Here is a 27782-nt window from a genome sequence, read left to right as displayed (position 1 = left end):
CTCCATGCGGCATACTGGCTGGCTGTGCCAACTGACATTCAGTTGGGTGCCAGAGGGCAAAAAGAAGACAGATAGGGAAAAGAAGATAGGGGGAAATGAAACATGTGTTTTGGGTCTCATGGCTGATTTTCCCTACTGCTCCTCTCTTGAGATTATTAGGGAGTCTGGCAGCCAAAAAGACAGCCCCCTTAACTAATCGAAATGTTCCTGCGGGCGCGCGGGCGCCTCTATAATCCCCACAGTGACAGCCTTGGAGGGGTGTGGATGCACATATCAGTCAACGTATGTGTACTCGTGCACACATGGAGACAGATTGCGCCAGCAGAAAGTGCAAACGCAGCCACAGAGGTGTACATCAGCGAACCTTAAAAGTAATGTAACCCACATTTCCATATTTATTCAAGATGACTTCATCTGCACACTTCCTCACACTTCACTGTATCATTAACAGAGGTCCAGTGTGTTCTCGGCGTTCTCACTCCACTTGCAGCGTCTTTGCTATACGCCGCATGTTTAAATGGAAAATATATTGCACTGCTTTTGTTTGCAGTGCAGTTCAAAGGGCATCAGATATGCCGCATGTGATAGTTCATTTTTTTTTATCACTCTGACACACCATACCTGAAAGAGAACAGTTTCTATAGCAACCCAGTCACCCCCCCTCCCCTCAACCCTACCCCTGTCGTGTGCGTACACACAATGCGCGCAGCTCAGGACGTGAACGCACGCCTAAATATGAGTGAGCGGCGTATTGATCGCCCATCGAAGTGTTGTCACTTAACTGGAGGGAGGGAGGGAGGGAGAGTTAGAAACAATAAAGGAACATTTCCTCCTTGCATTTCCTGGCGGCTTTTCAAGATACACAGAAGTTGTATCAGAGGAAAAAGACTGCAGAGGGAGAACGCAAAAAGGAGAGCAGGGCGAGGCTGACAGCGAAAAGTGAGAAGAGATAAGGGAGAAGGAATGATATCAGTAGAAGATGGATGTCTGATGTCTGAAGCCTGAATACCAGTCAATTAAAAGCAATGTGAGCCGTGCTTAATTCATGCAGTAGTTGTGCAGGTGGTGCTCCTTCTTCAAATGACTCCCCATCTCGTGAGATAAATAGGTGCAGATTGAGCCGTGATTCCCCTCTGTGACTGATTTACTCTGTGTGGTTAATATTCACAAAGTTAAAAAACAAGTGGGTTTTGATATTTTTCGGGACTCTGAGGATTTACCGTGCCGGTTTCTCCTTCGTCTGCAACAGCATCATTTTTACTCAAGTGTAGATGTGTCCTCTGAGTAACATCCCTAAAAGCCTGCGTGGCCCTGAACAAGGTTATATGATGTTGTATGTATTTTTGGCATGTGAGCGGGGCACAGCAAAGCGCCCTCTCAAAAACGCAATTTTGTGGCTTATGTGGTTTTAGTGTTGCTGCATAATCCCAGCATGACACTTACAGGCTAGGTGAGCCCCTGGCAAAGGAACATGCTGTTAAAAGCCTGTTAATTCCACATCACTAATTGTCTCCCACTGTCCCCTGTTTCTTTTTTGGAAGACAACCTGTTTTTTTTTTAAAGGTTGTCTTCTCACCCTTTTCCTCCACCCTTCTTGTTCTCTTCAGGGCCCTTTTCTTTCCTGATTACGCTTCTCTAAATAACTTCTTGATTGCTTCCCTCACCTAAATCGCCCCTGCCCCGTGCCTCTATCATTTGCCACGTCTTCCTCCGCTCGGCCCTTCTATTACTCTCCTCCCTTTCATTTAGTCCCTGGTGTTTTGTGTCTGGGAGGGCTTGAATGATTAAACATAGGGCAGAGGCCTTCGGTGGACTGAGCGCCAAGGGCAGCTGGATGGAGAGACGGAGGGAGAGAGGAAGGAGGGATGGAGGAGTGCACAATGTCAGACAGGAAGGCATGTTCGGATACGGATGACATGACAGGAGCGGTGCTTGTGTAACTGTCACCTATCGCTCTGTGCCACTGAGTCCTGCTCAGAGGAGACCGAGAACTCGGACATATTACGGCAGCCATGATGGAATTCTCCATATTCGTGTCAATGAATAGACACACATCAGTCTGTAAAATTACAGCCCAGATGTGAACCAGATGTTACATTTTTCTCAAAACAAGCAGAAGTCTGTGAGAGTTTTGCTTCGCATGTTTGGTTTAAATACTAAATAGAATTGTTTTAGGATCAGTGCTAATCTTTTTATTTTTTTTTCTACATGTTGCTCTGCTGCTTCATTGTGCACTGTTGGCAAACTTGACCATCTGGTAGCTTGTGTGTTAGCAGCGAACACAATAAACACTGAGGAACTACGCTAAGGAAAGATTTTTCAAAATAAAAGACATTCTTTGCAATAAATCTAATTCACAAAAAACAAACAAAAAAAAAAAAAACACAACACGACATACAATCACAAATCACATAGGATCTGTATTTGAGGGTAAAGGCAGCCCAAAGCTTGATTTCCCTTTTCTAGGAATCCGCCGGTAAACTCTTGTTTGCCGACATTACAGCCTTTATGTTTCTGTAGCATATGGACACAACAATCCAGAAATCTACTCAAGAGCTTCACCGTGTAGTGCATGACAGGTAAAAAGTAAAATATGGTAATGAATTCGAAGCTGTGCTGGCAGTGGAAGGAAGCCAGCACTAGCGTAGCATTCTTTTTCTGTGTTAGAAGCCGGTCTGCAGCATTTTGAAGCATCTGCTGATGACTATAAAAAAAAGTTTTGCACGGTTTACCATTGCACAAGTACCTTACTTATGTACTATGGCATTTCTGTGTGCTTACATTCCTACTGCATACTAGGGATGTAACAGTGTAAGGTTTCGACAGGGGTGAGAGAACCTCTGCTAAGGTCCTCTCAGTGTATTTCCAGCATACTGTACATTTTAGCAACTGTGCAATGGGGTCACGTGTAAATTATTTAGCACTTGTGTGGTATGTTTTGCAGATTGAGGTCATGCGAGAGTGGGTCCGTGGATCTTGTGTGCGACGCATAGAAGCATGTGGAAGTAGGTGGAAGTATGTGCATCCCTGGCCTTGTGTGTGGCAGAGAGAGTCTGTGGATTTTTTGTGTGTGAGTTCATGTGCTGGATTGTCTCTCCGCGTGTGTTTGTGTGCAGTCTGAAGGTCCATCCGAGCATTATGCGAGCATGAAGGTCCATCCAAGCAAATGTAATCCCTAACCAGCTCCTGGGCTCCTCATTAGCATTACACTGATCTTCCTCAGAACTTATTTTCCGGGCCTCTGATATTCTCTGTGTGGCCTGAGGGAATAATAGGTCTTGTTCACATCAAATGCGTTATGTCATCAGTGTGACTAGAAGCTTTACTGCCCACGTCAGTGGAGCCCAGTTTCTATCTCACTGACTGCACCCAGAGTTTGTACATGCAGCACACACACAGTTCAGTACGCACATTCCCATGTCCCTGATTCTTCCCGCGGGGCATGGTTATTCTTAAGGGAAGACAGTGTTTTCCCCCAGAGGGTCTTCCAGCTGGATCACCTCTACATATCAAATCTACACGTAGGCCCTGTCTGTCTGTCTGGCTAACCCTAACCCAGTTCAGACCACTTTCAGCTTATGCAACTGGGGCATGTTGTAATTCACATCTACCATCAGTTTGCTGCTTACAAACTGCCACTAACATTAAAACAGTCCCTTTACACAGTGTGATTTCTGCCTGCTCTGAAGATTTAAGAACGTTAGTGACCAAAGCTTGCTTATAAACTTTAAATCATAAGCAAGCTTATGATTTAAGCCTTTCCTCAGGTTCACAATCTCCTCCTTCTGTGAGGTTTTCCCATACACTGAGGTGCACAGTAAGCTTTTTATTATAGTCACAGTTTCTTAATAGTTTTGCTATAATTCTTGGACCCGAATGCTAAATTTTACTACACACACCTCAGTTTGCAATAAACTTGTGCGATTTTTAGGATTTTCTGTATGGATGACTTCTGTAGCTGCCTATTCTTAATTTTATTTCACTGAAAATGGCAGAATTATATATATATATATATATATATATAAAATAATTTCTAGACTCCCAATGCTGCATTTTCAAAAGTTTTATCTTGTCTGACAAACCACACAGAATCCTCAAATATGAGGAACCAAACCCTTCATCAAAATCTTTGGTGATCACCTTTACCTTGATTGACATTGTCATGGCAAGTTCCAGTTATATTTTTGAAAACTGCAGCTTATATGTTGCCTGAGAAGATCTGTAGCCAGTTGTCACCTTGCCTCAAGTGCAGGCTTAAAACCTTCGACATGGGTAAATCAGCTTTGTAGCTGACTCTAAAGCAAAAAACAACAACATAAGAAGCGCACATGCAAGCAACGCATATGCAAGCGCAAACAGCACAGTTTACGGTGTTAACTCGAGCTGAGCCGAAGGAGTAAAGAGAGAAGCGACAAAGCGAGGTTAAACAGTGACGTGAATGAGGATGCGCTCTACGTGGAGGAGAAGTTAATCTCTCCTGACGGCAGCGCTGGCCTCTCCTCTGCCCTCTCCCCCCATAAAACTCTGGTTTGTCTCCTGCTCTGTCACAGGCAGGCAGCGGAGTTCACATGTGCGCACACACACACGCACGAACACACGCATAAAACAGGATGTAGAGCAGCCAGGGTGTTAAAAAAAACATTAGCTGTATGATTCTTGCTTAAAAGGTGAGATTTACATCTTGGCACCCTTGAGTATGTGCTTTTAGACTGTACAATGATTAATCCTCTTCTTAGAAAACTTTGTATGTGCTTAAAAATTTTGGCAGCCATACAGACCTGACGTAGGCTTGTTAATATTAAACGTTTGCGTAGGTTTCCATTCCAGCTCCGCTTCATCCGCAGCACTAAATCTGCAGGAGTGAGTCACTCACTTCACATTCAGACGTTTTCCTCCAAATGTATTTACATACTCACCAACAACAAGGGGGTTCCCTCTAATTATTGTTGTGTTACGAGAATGCTTTTAAGCTGATGCAGTGTGTGTGTTTATTCAGTGAGGTAGTTCTTTCGCTTTGAATAATTTTGAGGGGGATTTTGAATGCGTGGGATTCAGATGAAAGGTCTGGAACACTCTGGGTGCAGAGGAGCTTAAGGCTAATATATGCTTGGAGATGCTAGTTATGCAACCCATTCATGCTTGCATGCACACACACACTTTAACTCACGCTTCACTGTATTGGTTTTACCCACTGCCATCTGTGTCCACAGATTACACGTAGTAGAGACGACCTCTTGTGACGGTGAACACAATATTCAAACCTTTGACAGAAGAAGTAAATAACATTGACCATCTTGTGACAATACAATGTTCTGCTGGGAAACCTTTGGACCTGGCATTCATGTGGATGGTACTTAGACATGTACCACCCACCTAGACCAGACCAGGCACCCCCACCCCATTGCAATGACACTCCTTGATGGCAGCAGCCATCCCCAGCAGGATGCAGCCTGACACAGGCACACACACAAAAACAACTCAAAAAAACATGAAAAACAGCACAAGGTATTGACCTGGCCTCCAAATTCACTAGATCCCAAACTGATTAAGTATCTGTGGTATGATCCAAAGAGGCCCCTCCCCTCAACCCATATGACCCAAAGGCCTCCACTAACAACATCCTGTTGCCAAACACCACAGGACACCCTCAGAAGGCCCATGTCCATTCTCTGATGAGTCACAACTGTTTTGGAGGCACAAGGGAGACCTACACAATATTAGGAAGGTGGTCATAATGTTATGCCTGATCGGTGTATGAGCACACATGCCCTTGATTGACATGATTTATGAATGAGTCACCTGTAGAGACACATTAGCGGGCCACCAATACAGAAATTTAAAAGTGAATATTTTAATAGCACGTTGATAAATAATCTATTGATGACATTATGGTAACAGTTAGCACGAGCTGCATTTCATGAGAAGCACAAAGAAAAGGCGAGCGAAGCAAAAGGTCGCAGTCCACGTCTGAAGGGCAGATTTTCCAGATAACATGACACACACGAACGACGGCTGACTTAAAGGTTAAAGGAAGCCACGGTTCGTGGAGGTAGTGCGCCGCTACTATGAAGCAGTTGTTCCGGTGTCATGTCTGTGTTGTAAACCAAAAAGTAATGCACAGTATTAACAGCATTATAAACGATTGATCTCAAAGTGCTCTTGAGACTTACTAAAGTCTGCCAAGCGGGCTAATGTTTGGCAGGAGATCAAGTCGGGCTGGAGTCGCACGTTCTCTTGTGAAAAAGGCAACACCTGCTAAGCCCTTCATAGGACAAACTGTTATATATCATCTTTTATGCCGTAGAGCGGACCATGCTAATGCTGCACAGTAAATCCTCCAAAATGTCCCTCATTTTCATAAGGGATTCCTTAAGTGGGGACGTAAAGTGTCAGTGTACAGCCATCTTTAAGTTACCATCAACCTTGGAAAGTGTGTCCTCTTCTGGATACGTTGGGTTGCCGTTGAGTGGGGTTGATTTACAATGAATGATCACACAAGGTTAATATTCCCTATTGCAATCAGTCATTGGTTTCCCTTGTGTTTGAAATGGATAATCAATCATTGCATAAATGTCCCTATGTCTGTTACAACAACTTTGCAACCAATCCACCGTATGTTTAGCTACTATTGGTTTTGTGATCAAAATGCAGTGTATGTGTCCTTGTGGCTTAATAGGATTGTTGGGATTCTTTGAAGAGGGGCTGTATCAAGTACTTATCAACCAGTAGGTACATTAACTATAGTCCAAGGTGGTGGACACTCAGAATGAAGTACATCCACAGAAGCCATGTAATGAACTGCTGTTGCGTCATTCTGATCTGTGCGTCATTTGTCCTTGCAAGACGTGCAAGTTGCTGGTCTTTCACTGTGTGACTCTTATGTGTTAACACCTTCATTTGTGTCTGAACAAATGTGTTAACACACCAAAGTCACGTAATAACAGAAACAAACTAACCACTTGAGGCAGCAGTAGACCAGCATCTCCTGTGTTCTGCAAGGTAGAATTGCTGTGGCATCTGGTGGCTTGTGCAGAGCATAGATCAATATAATGGCTTCAGTTCAGTGATAGTATTCCTGATATAGCATACACTCAAACTCATATTGATTTCTTTGAGGGATTCCTTGTTTTCAGTGGCTGAAATACTTTTTGCCGTTGACCCCTTGTCCACAGCAGTTTATTATGTCCCTGCCACTACTGCGATTTGCTTCTCCAAACTGGATATCTATGAATCTCAATCCCACTTTAAAGAAACATTCATTAAACATTAAAGATTACTTAAAATAATACGCTTAACCACATGTTTTTAACAGCATAATTGAAGCTCCTCTGCCTCTGTGGGCACATTAATGATCTTCTACGTTATCTCTACCGACTGTTTATCTGTAGAATAGTACAAAAATAGTGATGAGACGATGTCTCATTTCATGTACTCCAATCAGACAATTCAATGTTCTGCTGGGAAACTTTTGGACCTGGCATTAATGTGGATGTTATTTAGACATGTACCACCCACCTAGAGCAGACCAGACACCCCCACCCCATAGCAATGACACTCCTTGATGGCAGCAGCCATCCCCAGCAGGATGCAGCCTGACACAGGCACACACACAAAAACGGTTTAGGAACAACTAAAAAAAAAACATGAAGAACAGCAAAAGGTGTTGACCTGGCCTCCAAATTCACTAGATCCCAAACTGATCAAGTATCTGTGGGATGCACTGGAACAAGCCTGATCCACAGAGGCCCCTCCCCTCAACACATAGGACCCAAAGGCCCCCACTAACAACATTCTGTTGGAACACCCTCAGAAGGTCCATGTCCATTCTCTGATGAGTCACAACTCTTTTGGAGGCACAAGGGAGACCTACACAATATTAGGAAGGTGGTTATAATGTTGTGCCTGATCGGTGTATGTGTTTATACAAGTTTGCTGATGCACATGCGTCATGCATCAGCAAACTTGCAAAAACCATTGCTCCATGCAGTAATGCTTTTAGTGATCAAAAGAATTAACATGGTACTCAAGGAAAATCACAGTTGAACTGAAACCACTGGACCTCTATGGAGGTCAAGACATCACTCTAAAACCTGATGGCAGATGTTCAGGAGTTTTTAAAGGGTCAGTTCATTCACATGTTGCCAAGTCACGAGACGCTGAAATGTAAAGAGACAAGAGCCGAGGAGCTGTCCGTGGTCCTGTCTGCTTCAGATATTAGTCTGTGCCCGGCAGCCTTTTCCTGCTGCGGTGATTCAACCATCAAGACTCCATTTGTCCATTTTCCAACCACAAATGCAGAACAATCTCTGAAACACATACACACTTATCAGTTGTTAGGCACAAAGTTGTTTGCATACACACACATTGACTTTAGCCGTCCTATTAAACCACTCAGCCTTTTGTGGAGAGAGTGTCTTTATAATATGAAATGTTTTGTTTGAGACTCAGTCTAAAGAACATGTCAGGGCCAATCTAAATCACGTAACAAAGGAAAACAGGGAGGGGATTATTTTTTAGGGAAATGGAGAAGAACAGAGAATAGAGGCTTTGTATTAAGTGCTTTTGTACAATGAGCATATCTTCTTTAATTTACTCCTGAACTCATGTTTAACTTTTGCTTGCTTTTACTCTTGTGAAAATATTCTTGGAATTTGCACAACGGATTATATATTTATTTTTATACAGTACATTTTATGCGAAGGTCATGTCTTCAGTAATTATTATTAACTGTTCGTGACTTTACTAGTGCCCACACTGAAGGCAGCAGACGTTGTCAGTGTCTTTCCACCCACAGTTAAGTGGAACAAAGTGTTTCCTCCGTGACATCTAATTAATGACAATCCTCCCAGGGAAACGGTGACAATCCTCTAGCCACAAAAATCCCATTTAGAGTCAACAGTCCCCATCCTGCAAATCTCTGTGCTCATGATTACATCCTTTATCAATTCTTTTTGGTAATTCAAGAGCTACTGGCTAATTCTCTCAAAAATTGCAGTGCAATATTTGAGCCCATAACCTGTATGTGTAAATTAGGAAAATCCAGTGTAATCCTCCTTGCAAGGGACAGCAAACAGTTTCCATTAATGGCTATTTATTTGTTCCTTAAATACATTTAAATGAAATAAATGACTGTAAAACCCAGCACGTTTGGGATTTAAAACCATAACAGCTATGAAATTGATTTGATTGAACATAGCTGCTCTGAAATGAATACAGGGAATTATTTTCCCATTCATATTAAACCAGATTGGATCTATTTGAATAACGTGGATGTATGTACATTAAATGTAATCATTCTGATTACATTTCTACATTTCTGTAGCCTTTAAGCAGTAGCCCCTCTGCAGAACATTATCAGTTCAACAGGACTCAGTAGGACAAGAACATACTTGGAAGAAAAAACGAGATGTTCATTCACACTTGTTGGTCTGACTCTAGTGAAAGTGCTCACATGACAAAACATATGATGCAGATCTAGTGATGTACAACTTTATAATTGACTGAATCAATAATTATATCATGATATTATTTATGAGCCACTCCAGTGACAATGTCTAGTATCAATTCAGTTTAAGAATATTGTCTTGGTGGAGACACTACAAGTCTAAATACACCGATCAGCCACAACATTAAAACCACTGACAGGAGAAGTAAATAACATTGACCATCTTGTGACAATACAATGTTATCCTGGTAAACCTTTGGACCTGGCATTCGTGTGGATGTTACTTAGGCATGTACCACCAACCTAGACTAGACCAGGCCCCCCCACCCCATAGCAATGACACTCCTTGGTGGCAGTAGCCATCCCCAGCAGGATGCAGCCTGACACAGGCAGACACACAAAAACAGTTTAGGAACAACTCAAAAAAAACATGAAGAACAGCACAAGGTGTTGACCTGGCCTCCAAATTCCCTAGATCCCAAATTGATCTAGTATCTGTGGGATGCACTGGAACAAGCCTGATCCACAGAGGCCCCTCCCCTCAACCCACAGGACCCAAAGGCCCCCACTAACAACATTCTGTTGCCAGACACCACAGGACACTCTCAGAAGGTCCATGTCCGTTCTCAGATGAGTCACAACTGTTTTGGAGGCACAAGGGAGACCTACACAATATTAGGAAGGTGGTCATAATGTTGTGCCTGATCGGTGTATGGAGTGATAACCCCCCAGACATCAGTTCTGGCAATTTATGCAGATTAATTAAAACTCATTTCAGTGTTAAACCTGTTTTTACCTTATTCACCTGTAGTGGTGAATAGCTCCACCACACTTCGTGCAAAGCTAAGCTAATACTCATGCAGGCGCATTAATTTGAATTGACATGCCTCGCACATGTGGATGCAGAGAACATTCTGGGACTCCAGACGCTTGGTGAAAGGCTTGCCACAGTGATCAGAGAGGGGCCAGCAGCTAAATTAGTGGGTTTGGGAAGAGAATGATAATCAGGCTGGTGATAGAAGGGAAAGTGCATGCATCAGTGTGTGTGTGTGTGTGTGTGTGTGTGTGTGGAAAGACGTAGATAGAGAGGAAAGACAGAAGAGGAGGAAAAAAAAAGAAGTTGTCAGAGTGAATTAGTCATTAGCGGTGTTGAGGTCTCTCCCCCTAGCCTGTCCACTCTCTCTGCACGCACATATAGATCTCAAATTTCACAACGATGCAAAGATTCACTAGCGCGCGCCACACTTTTCGACGTGGCTCTGCACAGATGCAGTTAATCCCCTATCAGAGTTGTTTTTCCTCAAGGAAAGGCCTAAGTAGCATATCCTTTATGTCTTCAAATCAGATTTCTCTGTTTATTTGTGCATATTGAAGGTTTAAATTGGCACAGAAATGTGCGTGTCCCTTGGCTTCGCGGCATAGCACTGTGTTTACAAGATGTTACGGAGTGTTAAGCCGAGCTGTGAATGTGTGATTCACTGGAAGTGGGAGGAAGTGGAGAAGCAGGCATCAATTCTGAGGCCCATAAAAAGCAGCCCTTAAAAGGTCATTGTTTTTCAGTGCCTCCCTCTTCCTTTTGTTTCAGCCCAGCACTGAAGTTTCTTTCGTTCAAGGGGCAGGTTGAGCTGAGGAAAGTTTCAGTCAAGGCTGACAGAGCCTTTTTTCCAGTTAACTGTACATCCCTTCCCTTCCCTGCTTCCTTATGGTGCCCACTACAAGGCCATTCCCCGGGGGGGGGGTCAGTGCAGAGGACGACTGCAGCTGATGTCTCATGATGCACCGCGTCTACTTCATTAACAGTCAGAGGAAGACGAACAAGAGATCATTTGTGGCTGCTACTGTAGCTAGGCGTGGTTCTGGACTGGCTCCGACAGTCTTCAGCGATGTGGTGTGGAGACGGAGTTACACAATAAAAGCAGCGAGTGAACTCACTCACCAGTCTCTGCGTCTTCCTGTCCTTGTCTGTTCCCTATCCGTGTCTCGCTTTGATTGTTTCTTCCTCCGACATCCCTGGCTGTCTCCCTGCCAGCACACAAAGAGGTGAACGAATCTGGCTGGCCCCCTCACTCTGCCGGCTATTCCCTCTCCTCCTCTTGGCCGGGATTTATTGAGTTGCTCGATTCGTTCTGATAAATTTGATCATAATCCTCGGAGCTGCGCAAATCTTTACTTGTGGAGAAGTTGACAAAGCTCCTTTTTGGCTTGAGTGTACTGTATGACAGTCAGGCTTCTAAAGCACAATGCCCCACCCATTTTTTTTTTTTTTAAATACTTGCATTTACTGCCATTGAAACATAGTAGAAAGAACAAAAAGAAGATTTTAAAACTAGTCTTTATACACTGTCAGGCTTAACATTATAACCACCTTCCTAATATTGTGTAGATCTCCCTTGTACCTCCAAAACAGTTCTGACTCAACAGAGAATGGACATAGACTGTGGGTTGAGGGTACCAGGCTTGTTCCAGTCAGTTTGGGATCTAGTGAGTTAAGTGGGGTGGTTTCTATTTTGCCCCACATTCTACCACCCACTCGCAATTCTTTTTTTGGGGAGGTAAAGCTTTTTTGGGGAGGTTAAGCTGGTCTGGTTTCCACACATATTCAAACGAATCATTTACGGACTATGAACTGATTTCTTTCTATTTGGATGCACTGTTTCCTGAGATAAGACAAATCCCTGCTAGTGAATCCTAAAAATGAAACCTGTTATCAGCTCCTATTGCTTTCTGTTCAAAGTCTATTAAATGAAAGGCCTGACTGCCATTATAAATGACTTACCCATATTTTTAATGATAGCGAACTCAGAATGACAACAGTATGAGATCAGCGCGCCAGCATGAAGTGGTATTATGTGCCAGGATGTGACCAGTCGCAGTAAAGTCACTCTTGAATGCTCGGAGCGGTGATAGGAGGAGAGCATTGGCCTAGTTTGAGTCTGTCGTAATTATGTAATGCTTGAGTACCTGCAGCACCGGCGGCATGACAACTTCTGAATGTGAGTCTTGACTGAGGAAAGAGCAAACAGGAACTGCACACCTCTCTTCTTCAATCCTTTTACCTGGTTTGCAGCTTAATCTCATCTGGAGCTGGTTTTACTGCCAAATACAAATGTGCCCGTTTGCTTATTTAGCATTCCTCCGGCGCTCCCTCGTTTACAACCTCTTCTCCCCAGTTTGTTGTTTCTGTTTCTCCCTCAGACCTTTTCTCGCTTCCTGTTGCTCTTTCTCATCATCCCAGTTTCCGTCCTCTAACCATCCATCTTCCTGCTCCCACGTCTTTTTCAGCTCTCCCGCTCCATTCCTAAAGCCACATGCCAAATGGAGGGTGACAGTATGCAGCTGTGGGTTTTGTCCTCAAGACAGCATCTTAGAGAAAGGCTTATCCACACACACACACACACACACATGTGTGTACAGACGGAGGGAGGGATCGGCACTAACCTGAGTCTTTCATCTGTTGCTTATATAATAGTTTTAAGATGGAGTTGGGGCTGTGTGTCTTGTACACACGACGCAGTCCAGCGTAAAAGTCTTTGCAACGAGGACGCCCATGTATAATAATGTAACACCACACTGTTTGTTTTCTCTCTCTCTGTCCTCCAGAAAGCAAAACTCCATGCTGCCTTGCAGGAGAAAAATCGTCTGAACCTTGAGCTGATCAATCACCACCTGAAGGCGTCAAAGTATGACCAGGCAAGTCACTTACACATGTAGTGTGTTCAAACACGTATGGCAACAAGCACGGTGATGATCAATGTTGGACCAGGTGATGGTCAACGATGAAATCGATTTTATTCTGCAGTGTAAGTGATGCGGGAGCTACACGGCTCAGTCACGTGTCGCCATAAATCAATACGCCAGCAGCCGCGTTATTGTCATCATATACAGTATATAATGTGTTCATATTTTTTATATATTGCTTCTCCACGCAGAGAATCCACGTGTGTATACTGATGTCACATCTCATACACACACACACACACACACACAGATCAATGCTATATTTCCTGTCCTATTATTGAGTCTTTGCTGGGGAAGCCTGCCAAGTAGTCTTCACAATGCACGCATGCATGCATAAACACACGCACAATGACCCAGAAGCAGAGATGATGACCGTCTGTGATGGTAGGCGATTAGCTGCTCTGGTGGTAATAGTGACTTTCACAGACGGGGAAGATCTGACACGTGTCCAGGGACTCTGCTCTGAGCTTTCTCTCCAAAGTGCCACAAAAAAAAAAAAACCCCGATGCCATCTGTGCAGCAACAAGGTGGGGACGGAGATGAAAAGAAAATGGGGCAAAAGCATGTCCAGTCCCGAGTGCGACTGGCTTGTAAGGGCAGAGGCGCATGAGTTATTGAAAGACAGAAGCCGAGAGGGAGAATTAAAGAGACGGGAAACAAGACAGTGGCGATGTAATTAGAGTAAGCAATCACAGGAGATAAATTGCACATGCTTTGCAGGATGTTTGTTAGCTTTCAAGAGAATTACACAGCATTTTACTGACTGTTTGAAGCCACAGTACATTATAGACATAGTATAGAGGGGCCACAAACAATAGGACCTTATTCTGAAGTAGTTCACAGCTTATTGCAAATATGTTTTTGTTGGTAAGATAGGTAATTCGAGAAACCCAAAATTAGCGTAAGTGGAGTCATCATAATCATCATCTTTCTCCACAAGCTCCCCAGATCAGATGATGATCAAGAGATACAGATAGCTAGATCAGTACTCTTTTAAATGAACAAAACAGTGTAATAATGGGACTCTGCTTCTCTTTTGACTTTATCACATGGCTTTTGTTGGACACAATGCTGTGTATGGCCCTAAAATGCCTTTGGTGAGTCAGGCTTCTGAGTAATTTAGATTTTGAAGTAATTTATCCTTAAAGAAGACACTAAAATGTTTGATTTTATATAACTGGCACTTACATTGCATTTTAAATTTCGATTATCTAGAGAATCTAGATGACCGCCCCCCAAGATGCTTGAAATTCTGATTCCGCAAAATGAATGCTCTCATTTACTTTGCAGCAGTCTAGTTTTGTGAAGTCAGATCAAGCGAGCTTATCTATCGTGCGCTCATCTGTTCTGTTAATTAATGCGATGACGGGTGAGGATGGCCGAGGGACGGTTCAGCTCGATCCTACGAGGCCACCTTTGGAGGAACCAGCTTAGCTGGAGGCCTCTGACTGATGAGGGAACGGGAGGCAGAGTGCTCAAGTCAGCAGCTCTGTCTCATCAAGGCTAAATGGAAATGTGCTGATTAATTTCTCTTCAGATTCTGAACTCTCAATCAACCCTGAAGCTAAAAAAAAAAAGAAAAGAAAAGAAAAGAGAAAGCAGCCTTTATTCATAAATGTAAGAAGTAGATCTACTGCAAGAACAAACCTCATAAATATTGCAGGCTTGTTTTCCCTCTCCATAAAAAAAGAATAATGGCTGCATTTTGAAATTCTTCAAGTTAAACAAACAAGGAAATTAAAATGTTTCTTGTTTTCTCTTTTTGCCTTCAACAGCCTCTAATATCCACCTTGCTTAAAAGCCTCTAAAGCTACTCTTATTACTATTTCCTTTTCTCCCTTGACTCCCTTTGACTTGTGATTCATGTCCGTGCAGGTGCGATCTGACTATGACCAGCTGAGACAGACCTTTGCTGTAGTGAGCCAGGAAAGAGACGCGGCCCAGGAGCAGAGGAGCCAACTCCAAGGCAAGGTGGATGACCTGGAACAGGTCCTAAAGGTGAGACATCGCTGGATTTATGTTTACTTTCGTCCCAAATACCCCTAAATACAAATGTCGCATTAGTGAAATTTGGAGAGGATTCTGGCACTTTAAGTGCATCAGTGCTCAGTATTTCAGAATCTGAGGTTCCTTTTTCCTGTGCATTTCCTTCTCTACCCACATTTCCCACAGAAATTAATTTCTTGGGTATTGGACGAGGCTAGAAGCTAAATGGACTTTCCTGCCCTCAAACTTGTTTGTGGCAGAACATTGGTCTGGAACCCCTCCGTTGGGATCTGATTATGCTCAGGGCCGATCAGATTATTTGGGTGGGTTTCATGCGGTGATGGACAGAAGAGTAAGAGCAATTTAGTCATACATGGTATCAGTTGAAACACGCTCCATAATAAAAATCCAAATGGTGTGTCCATAAACCAGTCTGGCTACACTAGGTTGTGACATCTTGTGACAATACAATGTTCTGCTGGGAAACTTTTGGACCTGGCATTCATGTGGATGTTACTTAGACATGTACCACCCACCTAGATCAGACCAGACACCCCCCACCCCATAGCAATGACGCTCCTTGATGGCAGCAGCCATCCCCAGTAGGATGCAGCCTGACACAGGCACACACACAAAAACAGTTTAGGAACAACTCAAAAAAACATGAAGAACAGCACAAGGTGTTGACCTGACCTCCAAATTCACTAGATCCCAAACTGATCAAGTATCTGTGGGATGATCCACAGAGGCCCCTCCCCTCAACCAATAGGACCCAATGGCCCCCACTAACAACATTCTATTTCCAGACACCACAGGACACCCTCAGAAGGTCCATTCTCTGATGAGTCACAACTGTTTTGGAGGCACAAGGGAGACCTACACAATATTAGGAAGGTGGTTATAATGTTATGCCTGGTTGGTGCATGCACTTGAACACACAAAAAATACTACAGCCAATGGCTACCTGGCATATATGTTCCATACAAGAAAATAACTGCCCATACAGCAGGTGGCAGTAGTCTGTATATGTCAAACAGTACAAACACATGTACGAGGCTTGAGTTGTCCACCTTTTTCGCTGACATACTACGTATCTCACTGCATTTGTCCAGCATTCCCGTCTTCACTCTGTTTATGCATCACTTCAGTGGTTCTGTTTGGCTCACACCGTTCATCTTGTGCAGAGATTTTTTTTCCAGGCCCAGTTTCTGCTGACTCTTTCAAAAAATATTCCCACTCCCCCGTGTGTTTGTTTTCTGAGAAAACTTCAGACGGAAACTGATGCGACACATGATTTGAAGTGTCACTGGTTTCACAGAGAGGCTCTTTTTTCATCGTGTTCTGGTCTGCCAATAGTAATCAGTCTCGCTGCGCTGCGAGAGGCGCTCTCATTACAAATCCTCGCCTCCCCGCATCTCCTATCGATTGTGTGTTTGTCAGGATGTTTGAGAGAGAAATGTGCTCATATGTGAAAAACTGACCCGCTCCCCAATACAGCCGGTTTGTCACTATCTCATTGTGCATTGATTATTCAGACAAAGGGACTATTTAGAGAAAATTACACAGGGCGATGCGAGTGGAGAGAGAAGAGATGGCAGAAGCGCAGCATAAAAACAAAAACAGAAAGGATTTACTTGGTGCCTTTAAAGAATGAGAGGCAGTGCTGTCAATCTTGTTTTCAAAGTTATATAATCTGGTAAAAAAAAAATAAAAATCGTTGTGTCTCAGCTCCAAGTGGGAATAAGGTTGGAACAGAGGGCGCCATGGGCAGTATATAAGATAAAGTCGCTGCAGTTGTCTTTGATGCAGGCAATCCATTTAACCTGGCAGTAGAGCTGTTTTCACATGAAATCTCCTTCTCATAACCATGGCCATTTTGTGGACTATGGCACATCTTAACTCATTTGAAAATAGAAACCTCCTGAAATGAAGAAAATTGTGTCAAAACCCGCCCTATTAATCTGCATCAAGCATACAAGTAGGGCTTGACTTTTGAAACAGATTAAAACGACCTATGTTTACGTATGGAACATGCTGCGGCCGTGTGAAGGAAGCTCATGTAAACCCCCTGCTGCTTAGAAAGACTTGATATCCTGGTCACTTTGAAAATGGCGGAGAAGCTTGTGGCAGATTGGAGAAGTTTGCCTTCCAACATGTATTTAACATAAATTAACTTAGTTGCTCTTTATAGCAAATGAATTCGTTGTACGTAGCTCGGATCATTCACATCTCATCCTGAATTTTTAAGTCCGGCATCAACAAGTCCAACTCCTTGCAGCAAATCCTCACAATTCTGAAGAAGGACATTGATGTTTTCAAAGACTGTGTCATCCCCACAAACCTCTAAAAGCTAGGATCTGGTCAAGTCTCGAGTCCTTTGACAATTTCAAGTCAAGTCACAAGACATAAGTCTGTCGCACCTTTGAGTCAGTCGTGACATGGGTCAAGTCCCGTCAACTGTTGAGTCTTTTCTTTTGTAGCTTAAATCTGACCTTGTCCAAGTTTCAGGGAGCGGAGTCACAGCTTTGCAGTGAATTTCCACCACTTCGTGTTGCTCTTCTTTTTGCTGTTAAATCACCCAGTAGTCTAAGTCCTAGAGTTTTTGTATGCTTTTGTATTGATGATAGTTGGAAACTCAGTCAGTAAAAAAAGAAATCAAGCTGCTCTAGTGAAACTTTTAGGCCCTGTTTCTATTTTAACATCACAGGCTGTTAATTGTGACCATCGGGTCCTGTCTGGAAAAAGATGCAAGCATTAAAAAAATGAGTCTTGACTAGGGCTCCGGTGACAGACTCTCCGCCACCCCAGTTCTCTCCAGCTTAGAGCTGCTCCCTGATTATGCAAAGCAGTGGCTGCCTGCTCAGGATACCTCGAAGAGACTCCGGGAGGTAAAGAAGCTTTTCTTTTTTCTTTTTTTTTCCATGGGAGAGGGAACACAGAGAAAAAATAGGAACGTCGGAGCTTTCTAAGCCCTCTTTTCTTCTTAAAACTAGCAGAAACATCTTGTGGTCTTAACTCGGTTTCTCCAAGATGTGGCAGCTGCATGGTTGTGACTTCGTGGCGAGATACTGTATAGTCATGACTCGGGTAATTTGACAAAGGGTAGATATTGGATCAGTGTGGGTGACTGTGTGTGACAGCTCTGTGAGTCAGTTCAGAGTATAGAGTAAGTTGGGTGTAATATATATAGCAGGTTAGATAACAGAAGCCAGTACTCCTGAACTATCTTGACTCTTTACCTCTACAGTGATATTACATGGATGTAAAGCGGTTTTGCCCTACTTCCTGTCTTTAAGCTAAGTGGCTGCTGGATGTAGCATTGGATTTAATGGTACATTGAGTGGTATCGATATTCTAATCTAAATCTTGGCAACCTTTCAATCAGATGGCATGGTTTATTTTGTAATACTTTGTTTTAATTTGTGGAATTTACTTTGCTGAAGCTGAAGCAACCGAGCTATTGCTTTGGTGGCATAATCTAGAATAATGCTGAAACAAGGGCAACTGGCCTTCTAGAGTGCCTTTGTGGCAGTCTTTCACACTATGTGCTTTCTCTTCCACAAACGTTAGAATGCAGTGCTGCATTCAGGTGGACTGGGTTCATTTTCAGGGTGGTTGTAGCCTGCCCACTGCAGAATATACCCACCTTTTAGTTACACAGCAATTTTTAATTTTGCTCAAGGTGTTCGCTGGTGCCATTAGTACATGAACGCTTTCTTTATGTCCACAGCATATGCATGAGGCTGTAGAGCTGAAGCAGCAGTTGCAGACAGAGCATGAGCGAGCCTTGGTGGATCTTCACACCAAGCAGAGGGAGATCAATCAGCTGCAAAAGGTAGGATCATTTGTGTAAAAGCAAAAGCCAAAAATGAACCCTTGAAAACAATTTTTACGTGTGTTCTTTTGACAAATCCCTTAGCTCACTGATTGATTTTGTGCTGTGACTTCATGCCAAAGCTCCCTGTTCAGTTACTGATGTGTCAGTAGCCGGTTTTATGCTGAATCACCGTCACATAATCACTGCTACTCTGTCAGAAAATGTAAAGGCCTCAGATTCATGTCCAAATATCAGCAGATTCTATAGGAAATGCAGATTCAGCCTTTGATGAAGAGCTCTCTGCTAAATATGCCTGTCTAGTTGATGATACATTTATACACCTTGTGAACAAGTGTGCAAATGTGTCCTTTTTTTTTCTGGGTACGTTTCAAGTGTGATGTACGTGTTTTTACGTAGAAAATAATGAAATCACACTTCAAATATTACAGATGGATACACAGATTTAAATCACAAGGGCTTTTTGATGCTAATGAGATAATTCAAAGGCTTGAGCCTGTGCCATGTTTGTGGCTTACTTTAATGATTGTATATTTAAAATGATCATTTTCCTTTTACCACATTTTGTCTTAAATACACTCATTCAGCCTACTGAGCAACACTTACACGCTTTGAGATGATATTTAATTGTTGAATGGACATAAAACAAATGGTAATTATTTGGCCCTATATTTTGATGTTGTTTACTGAAGGGAGAGACAATAATTAAAAAGACATAAATCACCCAAACAGTGTCTAAGCCGTGTGTACTACCACATAAAGGGGCTTTTAATGTAGAACACTGTGCTTTTACCTCCCTCGGCAGCCACTATTTGGACACTAATCTATGCTAAAATAAATCAGCTCTTGTTCATCTGAGCTGTGCCATCAGGAGTAGGCCTCTCTCTTGAAGTGCCAGTGCTGTTATGAACCAGTGAGCGTCTGCCAGGGTATTGCGTTGACAGCGTGTCAGCTGTGTGTTGTCTATTGTACCTCATGGACCGTGATCACAGTGTCAGCTGTCACTGTTTGTTGCTGTGTGTTGCCTGCAGGCTTGGGTTCAAATTGACCAAGAGCATGAGGAAGCAGTACACCTGTTAGAGGTACAGTATCATCACCAAACACACATGGCCTACTGTCCGCACAAAGCTTTACCTTAGTGTTTAAATTTGGTTTAAGCAGCAAAACAAAATAATACTAACAAAGCATATTAACAAAGAGCCAGTGCACTTCTTTTAGAACACTGATTTTATATAATAATAATTATTTTATTTATTTAAAACAGATGGTGGGAGAACCCTCATTTTCAGTGGTGACAAATAACATACAATAAATTAAAGAAATAAAGAAAATAAACGATTGTACATTTTTTATAAGCATGCAGTGTGTAAAAATATGCTTAAATTAATACTTTAAGAAGAGATAAGCTAAGTAGTCATTATACTATCCATGCTAGTGGCTCTGTGCTGCTGTACTTAGTGGCACAATGGCTAAATGCCAGCAGTGACAATGATAATATGATGTTGTTTAGCATGGTAATTTAGTGAGTTTTTCTTCAGAATTTGCAATATGTTTGGGGATGATGTTAGTATTCCCAACAACCTCATCCTGTCATTATGCCCTTGCACTTGCTTCTCTACGTTAACCGCATGTTTGCTAAAGTGTTAGCCTTGCTAAAGTGTTAGCTGACAGTCGCTGCTAATGGCAGCGTTCTCAGAACTAACGTTGCCTTCAAATGGAACTGGTGGGCTTGTGGTCACAGCATGGGAAGTAGTGCTCACAAAAAGCTTCGCTGGTTCAGCCATAAACTGTGAGAAAGCCGCTGCCAAGCAACAGTGTAGCAAGCTAACAACCGGTAACCATTAGTGAAGGAAATGGAAAGGCATAATGAAAAGATAAGGCCCTGACACTGGGTGTAATGGTGCCTTCAAATTGTGTTGTGTTTACTGTGTGCACAAGAAAAAGCATCCATCTTTCGTGGTATTCACAGCTGTGTTACTGCTGGAAATGTTTGGGTGTTTGTGTTCTTGTGACATGTTTTCAGAAAAAAGGAAGCCAGCGGTAAATGAATATATTGAAATTTAGACGATAGAGGTGTCTTTGCACTTTTATAATACTGATATTTCTAATGGCCTCATCTTTTCGTCATGCCTTTACACTTCCAGCAGTGGGTTAATCCACCGTTAGCTTGCTAAGTGTTAGCCTGAGTGGCTTCTTGATGCCGATAGATGCCAGACAGCGGACTCTTCACAACTTACAGCCGATGTTACCATTTGAATGCCTAGGATTTTGTGTACCCGACTTCCCCTGTCGCATTCACAGCTTCACATGTTCCATTTAAAGGCAGCAACAATCATGAACACAGGAGATACACTTAAAGGCGGCAAAACTGACAAAATTTCCTGAAAGTCCATTATTTTAGTCTAGAGTGCACAGGCGAATGCTGCCATTTCTTGAACCATGCCGCAGGCTAAAAAAGATCCATTAGTCATATAAACTTTGCACCTGATACACCCACACAGTCATCAATAATCTGAGCTGATTGCTCCTCTGCTGAGACTGAAATTTGGCAGAGCAATACTGAGAATTACACCGAGTCAATAAGCTGTATTTACCAATAGCAATGTTAAAACTGTGAAGCGTGCTCAGCATAATTGGTGCAATGAAACTAACGAGAGTCTGCACACAGCCCTGAGAGGAGGTCTAATCAGACTAAATAAGTTAAAACAGCTGCGTGGGTGGACAAACTGTTTAGGGGCTTTAATATCGAGCAATTTGAGGCAAACCAAGCCTGAATGCATGCAACCCTCAAAATCTTTTTCTGCCTTTTGCAGTAAGATAAAATGAAATTTGAATTCTCCATACATTAGACTGGCCTTCACAGAAACACTCATGAACCAAGGCTGTAACACTGTAGGTTATTCAGCCAGTTTATAACTCATACATCAGTGTATTCACACAATAGCTTGGCTTCTGTGTTTGCAGTTATAATCCAACCTCCACGTTTCTCCTCCTGTCGATTTTCTCCGCTGTCCATGTTGTCTTTGCGGATTCTCACGTTCCAGGACGACCTCTTCCCTATGATCAAATCACCGACCTGCTGTGTTTCATCACAGTCTTTAAGATGCTTGTCACTGGCTCTGCTACTCAAAATTATTTTCTCATTTTACTCTAAATCCTTTCGTCGCAACAATAGGTTGCGACTCCTCTGAGTGTAGTTCCAGTGAGGTCATGTTATAATCCACGGGAAGCACTTTAATACGATTTTACTGAGCAAGCATCATGGATTTGTCGCAGACAAACAGTTTGAAAAGTATTTATTTTCTTCCAGACACTAAATCAGTTTACACTTTCTACACTAATAGGGAAGACGTAGCTGCACTAAGCAAACAAACCTCCATGTGTTTTCCATCTGTCTGTCGTTTTGTGCTTGCAAAGCCTTTTCAGTTTGACAAAGTTAGTCTTCCTTTCTTGGGCCTTTCTGTCTTCATTTTGTGTTGATTCTTCTCTGATGATTAGTTTGCATGTACTTTGCTTTCATCAATGTTTGGTTCTATCATCTGAATGTTTTTTCTTTTCGTTTTCTTCACCCTTTTTCTCTGATTTCCTGCTTTTTGTTTGAACAGAACAATAAGGACATAATGTTTCAGGTATTTATTTTCCTCCCTGATTAGTTCCATCTCTCTTCCCTTCCTTTAAGACTTGAAGCTCACAATGACTACAGTCTGCATTTTATGCACAATGAGAATCCATATGAACACTGAATGCGATTAAGTACTACTAAGCTCACTGTACACCACTTCAGATCTCCCTTGACTTCCTTTGATAGCATGTGTATGATATGACGGCTTAAATCCTTGCTGCCTCAGGCCTTCTTATCAGAATAGCTCTGTTATGTATCAGCAGATGACTCTACTCTTCCATACGGTTTGATTAGATTGCGAGAGGTTTCAATATAACATACTGCTAAAGCTTGGAAATGACTCTTTAGGGATCATTTTCTAATTAGCATTATCAGATAAATCAGCTTTTCTTTAGAGGACTAATATCTACACAATTACATGTGATGAATTTCCACCCTTTAACTCCAAGCCTTTTTTTTTTTTCATTACTATCCCTCCTCTATGGTCATCACCACACTTTCTGCTCTTTTCTTCATCTGTCAAAGGTCAAAGTTCATGACCTGGAGCAGAAATGCAGGTCACACAGTGAACATTTCCATCAGCTGTCCAAAGAGCTGCTGAATTTCCGTTTGCAATCAGAACCTGTGGACATCCTTAAAGTTAGCCCCACCTTTGGATCCCGTATCCACTTCTCACCGGAGAGGATCTCACAAGTTGTCGTTGGATTTGAAGCCCAGCCAGAGACAGGTGGGTCAGTATTCTCAACGCTGAGCCAAACATTCATGATTTGATCTATTTACTAAATAGTTTACTACCAGTGGTGTCCGCCCGATTTTAAAATATGGATGGCCTCTAGACACCTCAGATAAAAGCATCTACCAAATTACATGTGATCAAAAGGCTTGTCATCAGATGAAATGGGAGTCGGAGACTTCTAATCCCCAGACGGCTCACATAACAGCTGGATCGGCTCACTCTTGACCAGAGGTGGACCCCATTAATGGCGATAGTACTTATGCAAAATCAATATCTACCCTAATTGATCACAGGCCTGGCATATGACATGAATGTAATTTAACACATTAGTATTCCAGCGATATATAGTGCAGCCTGCAGAGCCAGCAGATACAGCCCTATCAGTGATGTAGATTTATACAGTCTGGCCCAGACCAAGGGTCTTTGAAGTGCTGGAAATCCTGTTTTATCTTTCTCTTCACTTGAAACAGAACCCACTGGTGCTTTTGTGCTAATGCATAATATTACTTAATGACCAAAAGAACCTAGTGATGGAGCATATCTATGTTGTTGAATTATTATAATGTCCTCAAGGAATTCAGCTGTTTGTGGTCAGACACTGCAATTTTCTATCCTGTTTCTCTGTCATTTCTAAGTGTTTTCTCCTCCCTGAAGACTGTTATTTAAGGAAATATGCACTGCAGATGGCCACCAGGGCTGTTAGCTGTGTGCTCCCTTCAACAGGCGATCAATAGCTGTGCAATGAGCAGCAAATGAGTGCAGAGGCTATGACAGTTGTTCTTTATTTGCTATGGTGATCAATGTCTCCCAGGTGATGAGAGCGCGGCAAACACGCCGCCGCTGATCTCCCAGTTCTTGCCTTGCACACTGCAGACTGGAGACAGACAGCGAGCAGAACTGCTGTCTGTCAAATACAGCACCGTGACGACGGACCGCCCCAGCAGCCCTCGACAGCTTACCCCATCAGAGGTGTGTCTGAGTGGTGCCACATCAGTAAATATCAAAGTAATAACATAACACATTTGACGTATGTTGAGACTATTTTGTTTATTATTTTAGTATGATTTGTGAATGGCGTCTCTTTTAATGTGAAAACACCTTTAATCCCTTTAATCCTCTCATTAATTCACAGATGGAGGATGAGGCCAGCCCATCACCCAGGTCCAAACCTCGCTACACAGGCCAGGTCCGCCTTTGCACTGCCCGTTACAGGTGAATAACACAAGCTTTTGTAATCTTAAGGAACTAACATCTTCTTTCACAAAGACACCGTCATGAAAACAAATATTTTCTTCTTTAAGTTATAACCCCTACGATGGACCAAATGAGCATCCTGAAGCAGAACTCCCCCTTGTGGCCGGAAAGTATCTGTACGTGTACGGAAACATGGACGACGACGGCTTCTATGAAGGTGAGAAGTAAAATGAGATAGTAGTTTATCCTTGAGGCGTAAAATAATATCGGCATGCTCTCACATGACATACATAAAGATGCATCTTAGCTGACTGAAGAACAAACATTTCTGTCTAGGGGGTGGTGCCCTTTCAAGTCTGTGTCTGAGTCCTCGTTTGCTGTAGCTGACAATGCTTGACAGTGACTAATAAGTGTGTGCATCAACATGTATTGTCTGAAAATGACACAAAATGCTAATAAGTGCTCAAAAAAGTTGCAGTTATACTTACATGCTCATTCTCAAAACATTCACACACCGATCAGCCACAACATTAAAACCATTGACAGGAGAAGTAAATAACACTGACCATCTAGTGAAACTTTTGGACCTGCCATTCATGTGGATGTTACTTAGACATGTAGCACCCACCTAGACCAGACCAGACAGCCCCACCCCATAGCAATGACATTCCTTGATGGCAGCAGCCATCCCCAGCAGGATGCAGCCTGACACAGGCACACACACAAAAATGGTTTAGGAACAACTCAAAAAAACATGAAAAACAGCACAAGGTGTTGACCTGGCCTCCAAAATTCCCTAGATCCCAAACTGATCTAGTATCTGTGGGATGATCCGTAGAGGCCCTTCCCCTCAACCCATAGGACCCAAAGGCCCCTACTTCCAACATTCTGTTGCCAGACACCACAGGACACCCTCAGAAGGCCCACGTCTATTCTCTGATGAGTTACAACTGTTTTGGAGGCACAAGGGAGACCTACACAATATTAAGAAGATGGTCATAATGTTATGCCTGATCAGTATATGTCTGAGAACTAATGATTTGTGTGCATGTCCCGTACACTGTATATTGTGTTTTATATAAAAGTTTGATGAAGTGTATGTGTGCAGTGAAATGTGATGCATTTTGACCCTTCCTTGTCATTTCACATTATATCTTGTTAACTTTGTACTATATGTGCAAGACATGACGATGCCGCACAGCCAAATCTTCCTCTTAAAACAGCTATAATGCTGATGCAGTCATCACTGTAAACACGGCTACAGAGATAGATGTTGTTATGTTGCATAACAGTTTGACTCATGTGTCACTTCCATTCTGGACGTGTCCATCACGGGCCTGCTAGCTATTTTCATCCTGTGACCTCCTGTTTGTCGGCACCAAGAAAAGTTTCTGTATTCTTTTTTTCATAACTGGTGATTGGAGCGATTCTCCGTCTAATCTCTTACAAATTATGAAGGCTTCTCCATCAGAGGCAATCCTAATCCCCCCTCGCTAGCAATCCAGCAGCCAGCACAGCCTGTCACCGTCACAGTAGTACTCAGCTGCAGTGATTCATTAGCTGTGGGCGGTCAGATTGCATGGCATTGTGGAGGAGCCTTGTATTTACCACACAGGAGGGAGACTTGGGCCTCAGACCAAGCTGTTGTCAGGATGGGACCTTGGTCCCTTTTAGTTTGATGACTAATCCAGCAGGGCTCAGCTTAATCATCGGCACACACAAACGACGCACACACACTCACACGTACACACACGCACAGACACACGCAGATGGTCTTAAGGTCTCTTAGGCCTCTGTGGAAAAAGGGATGGAAGGACAAGATGATAGGGAGCTTTGTCAAACACAAACTTCTTGCCTTTGGGGGAAAAAAAACAACGCTGCAAATCTGAGCTGTTTTTTCCTGCGCTGACCGCAGCCTCCACATGCTCTGGGTTGTTCCTGGAAATGGTCAAAAACTGTGAACTAAAGTTCTTCAGAATGTTGGAAAGGAGTGTTTTCTTAGATATGTGTTTACAGCAGGGAGTATTAAAGATAGCACCATGGTAAATCTTACATCTTAGGGAATAGTACATACTGCATGTTTATTCATCTTCCACCTCTCACTCAGTGACTCATTCCCACTCGGCAAGGAAGAAAGCTCTCACAGATTATTATGTGTATTCAAGTTATTGCTTTTCCTCAGTCTATCTCTTGTAAGGAGCCATTAGAGAAGCCTATTTTTAATATTTGCAGGATGCATCGCAGAAGAATGATGCTCCTCTCTATAGAGGACTTTATTAAAGCCTAGTACTTTCATGTGGCTAGTATTAGGCCTTTTGTTTATCAATATCAAACATGAAGAATGAGGCAGAGTGTTGAGTTACTTTCTGTGTCTCTGTTTCTTTTCTGTGTCACAGGGGAGCTGCTTGATGGCCAAAGAGGACTTGTTCCTTCCAACTTTGTGGAGTTTGTCCAGGACAAGGAAAAACTTGCTATTCAGGCTGGGGAAGGAGGGGAAGACTTGGGACCACTGGACCCCACACCCCTGGCTTTGACAGCTGTGGATGGAGGTGCCTCCCAGGATTGCCTCCTGGGCTCATCTAACGCCTTGGTTCCCTTTAGCAACGGGACGAGTGGGCCCTTTGATCCTGAGGACCTAGCTGAAGACGTTGTGCCTTACCCTCGAAAGATCAATTTGATCAAGCAGCTGGCACGTAGCGTCATCGTGGCCTGGGAGCCTCCACTAGTGCCTTTGGGTTGGGGGAACATCTCTGGCTACAACGTGTTAGTAGATGGGGAGCTACGTGCCAGCATGCCATATAGTGGCCGGACCAAGTGTTTGCTGGAGAAGCTGGATCTGGACGGCTGCGTTCACCGCGTGTCGGTGCAGAGTGTCACCGACCGGGGCTTGTCAGACGAGCTGCGCTGCACCTTGCTGGTGGGAGCCAATGTGGTGGTGGCGCCGTGCGGCCTGCGAGTGGACGACATCCAGCGCGACACTGCCGAGCTCTCTTGGTTGCCTAGCAACAGTAACTATGGTCACACTGTGTTCTTAGATGGGGTAGAGCATGCAGTGGTAAAGCCAGGAAGGTATAGATTACGCTTCTTCAACCTGAAGCCCCTGACTGTGTACAAAGCGACGGTGGTGGCACAGCCACACCAGGTGCCATGGCAACTGCCACTGGAGCAAAGAGAGAGGAAAGAAGCTGGTGTGGAGTTCTGCACTCAGGCAGCAGGTCAGAACAAA

At 43.1% G+C, this 27782-nt stretch overlaps 1 protein-coding gene across 1 annotated transcript in view; it reads left to right on the top strand.

The window, feature by feature from the left end:
• rimbp2a (RIMS binding protein 2a) overlaps window positions 1-27782 on the top strand; it is a gene marked incomplete at its 3' end in the record, with an annotated part of 61340 nt that overhangs the window by 19907 nt on the left and 13651 nt on the right. Inside the window, exons 3-11 of the mRNA XM_084572086.1 lie at window positions 13046-13135; window positions 15059-15181; window positions 18900-19004; window positions 20036-20086; window positions 23152-23353; window positions 24174-24331; window positions 24495-24574; window positions 24664-24773; window positions 26953-27771. Of these exons, the coding sequence (XP_084428212.1) occupies window positions 13046-13135; window positions 15059-15181; window positions 18900-19004; window positions 20036-20086; window positions 23152-23353; window positions 24174-24331; window positions 24495-24574; window positions 24664-24773; window positions 26953-27771 (1738 nt within the window). The remainder of the gene's footprint in view (window positions 1-13045; window positions 13136-15058; window positions 15182-18899; window positions 19005-20035; window positions 20087-23151; window positions 23354-24173; window positions 24332-24494; window positions 24575-24663; window positions 24774-26952; window positions 27772-27782) is intronic.

Source organism: Chelon labrosus (assembly GCF_963514085.1).
Source record: "Chelon labrosus genome assembly, chromosome: 22".
Classification (NCBI taxonomy): domain Eukaryota; kingdom Metazoa; phylum Chordata; class Actinopteri; order Mugiliformes; family Mugilidae; genus Chelon; species Chelon labrosus.
This window is presented reverse-complemented; position numbering and strand designations above follow the sequence as displayed.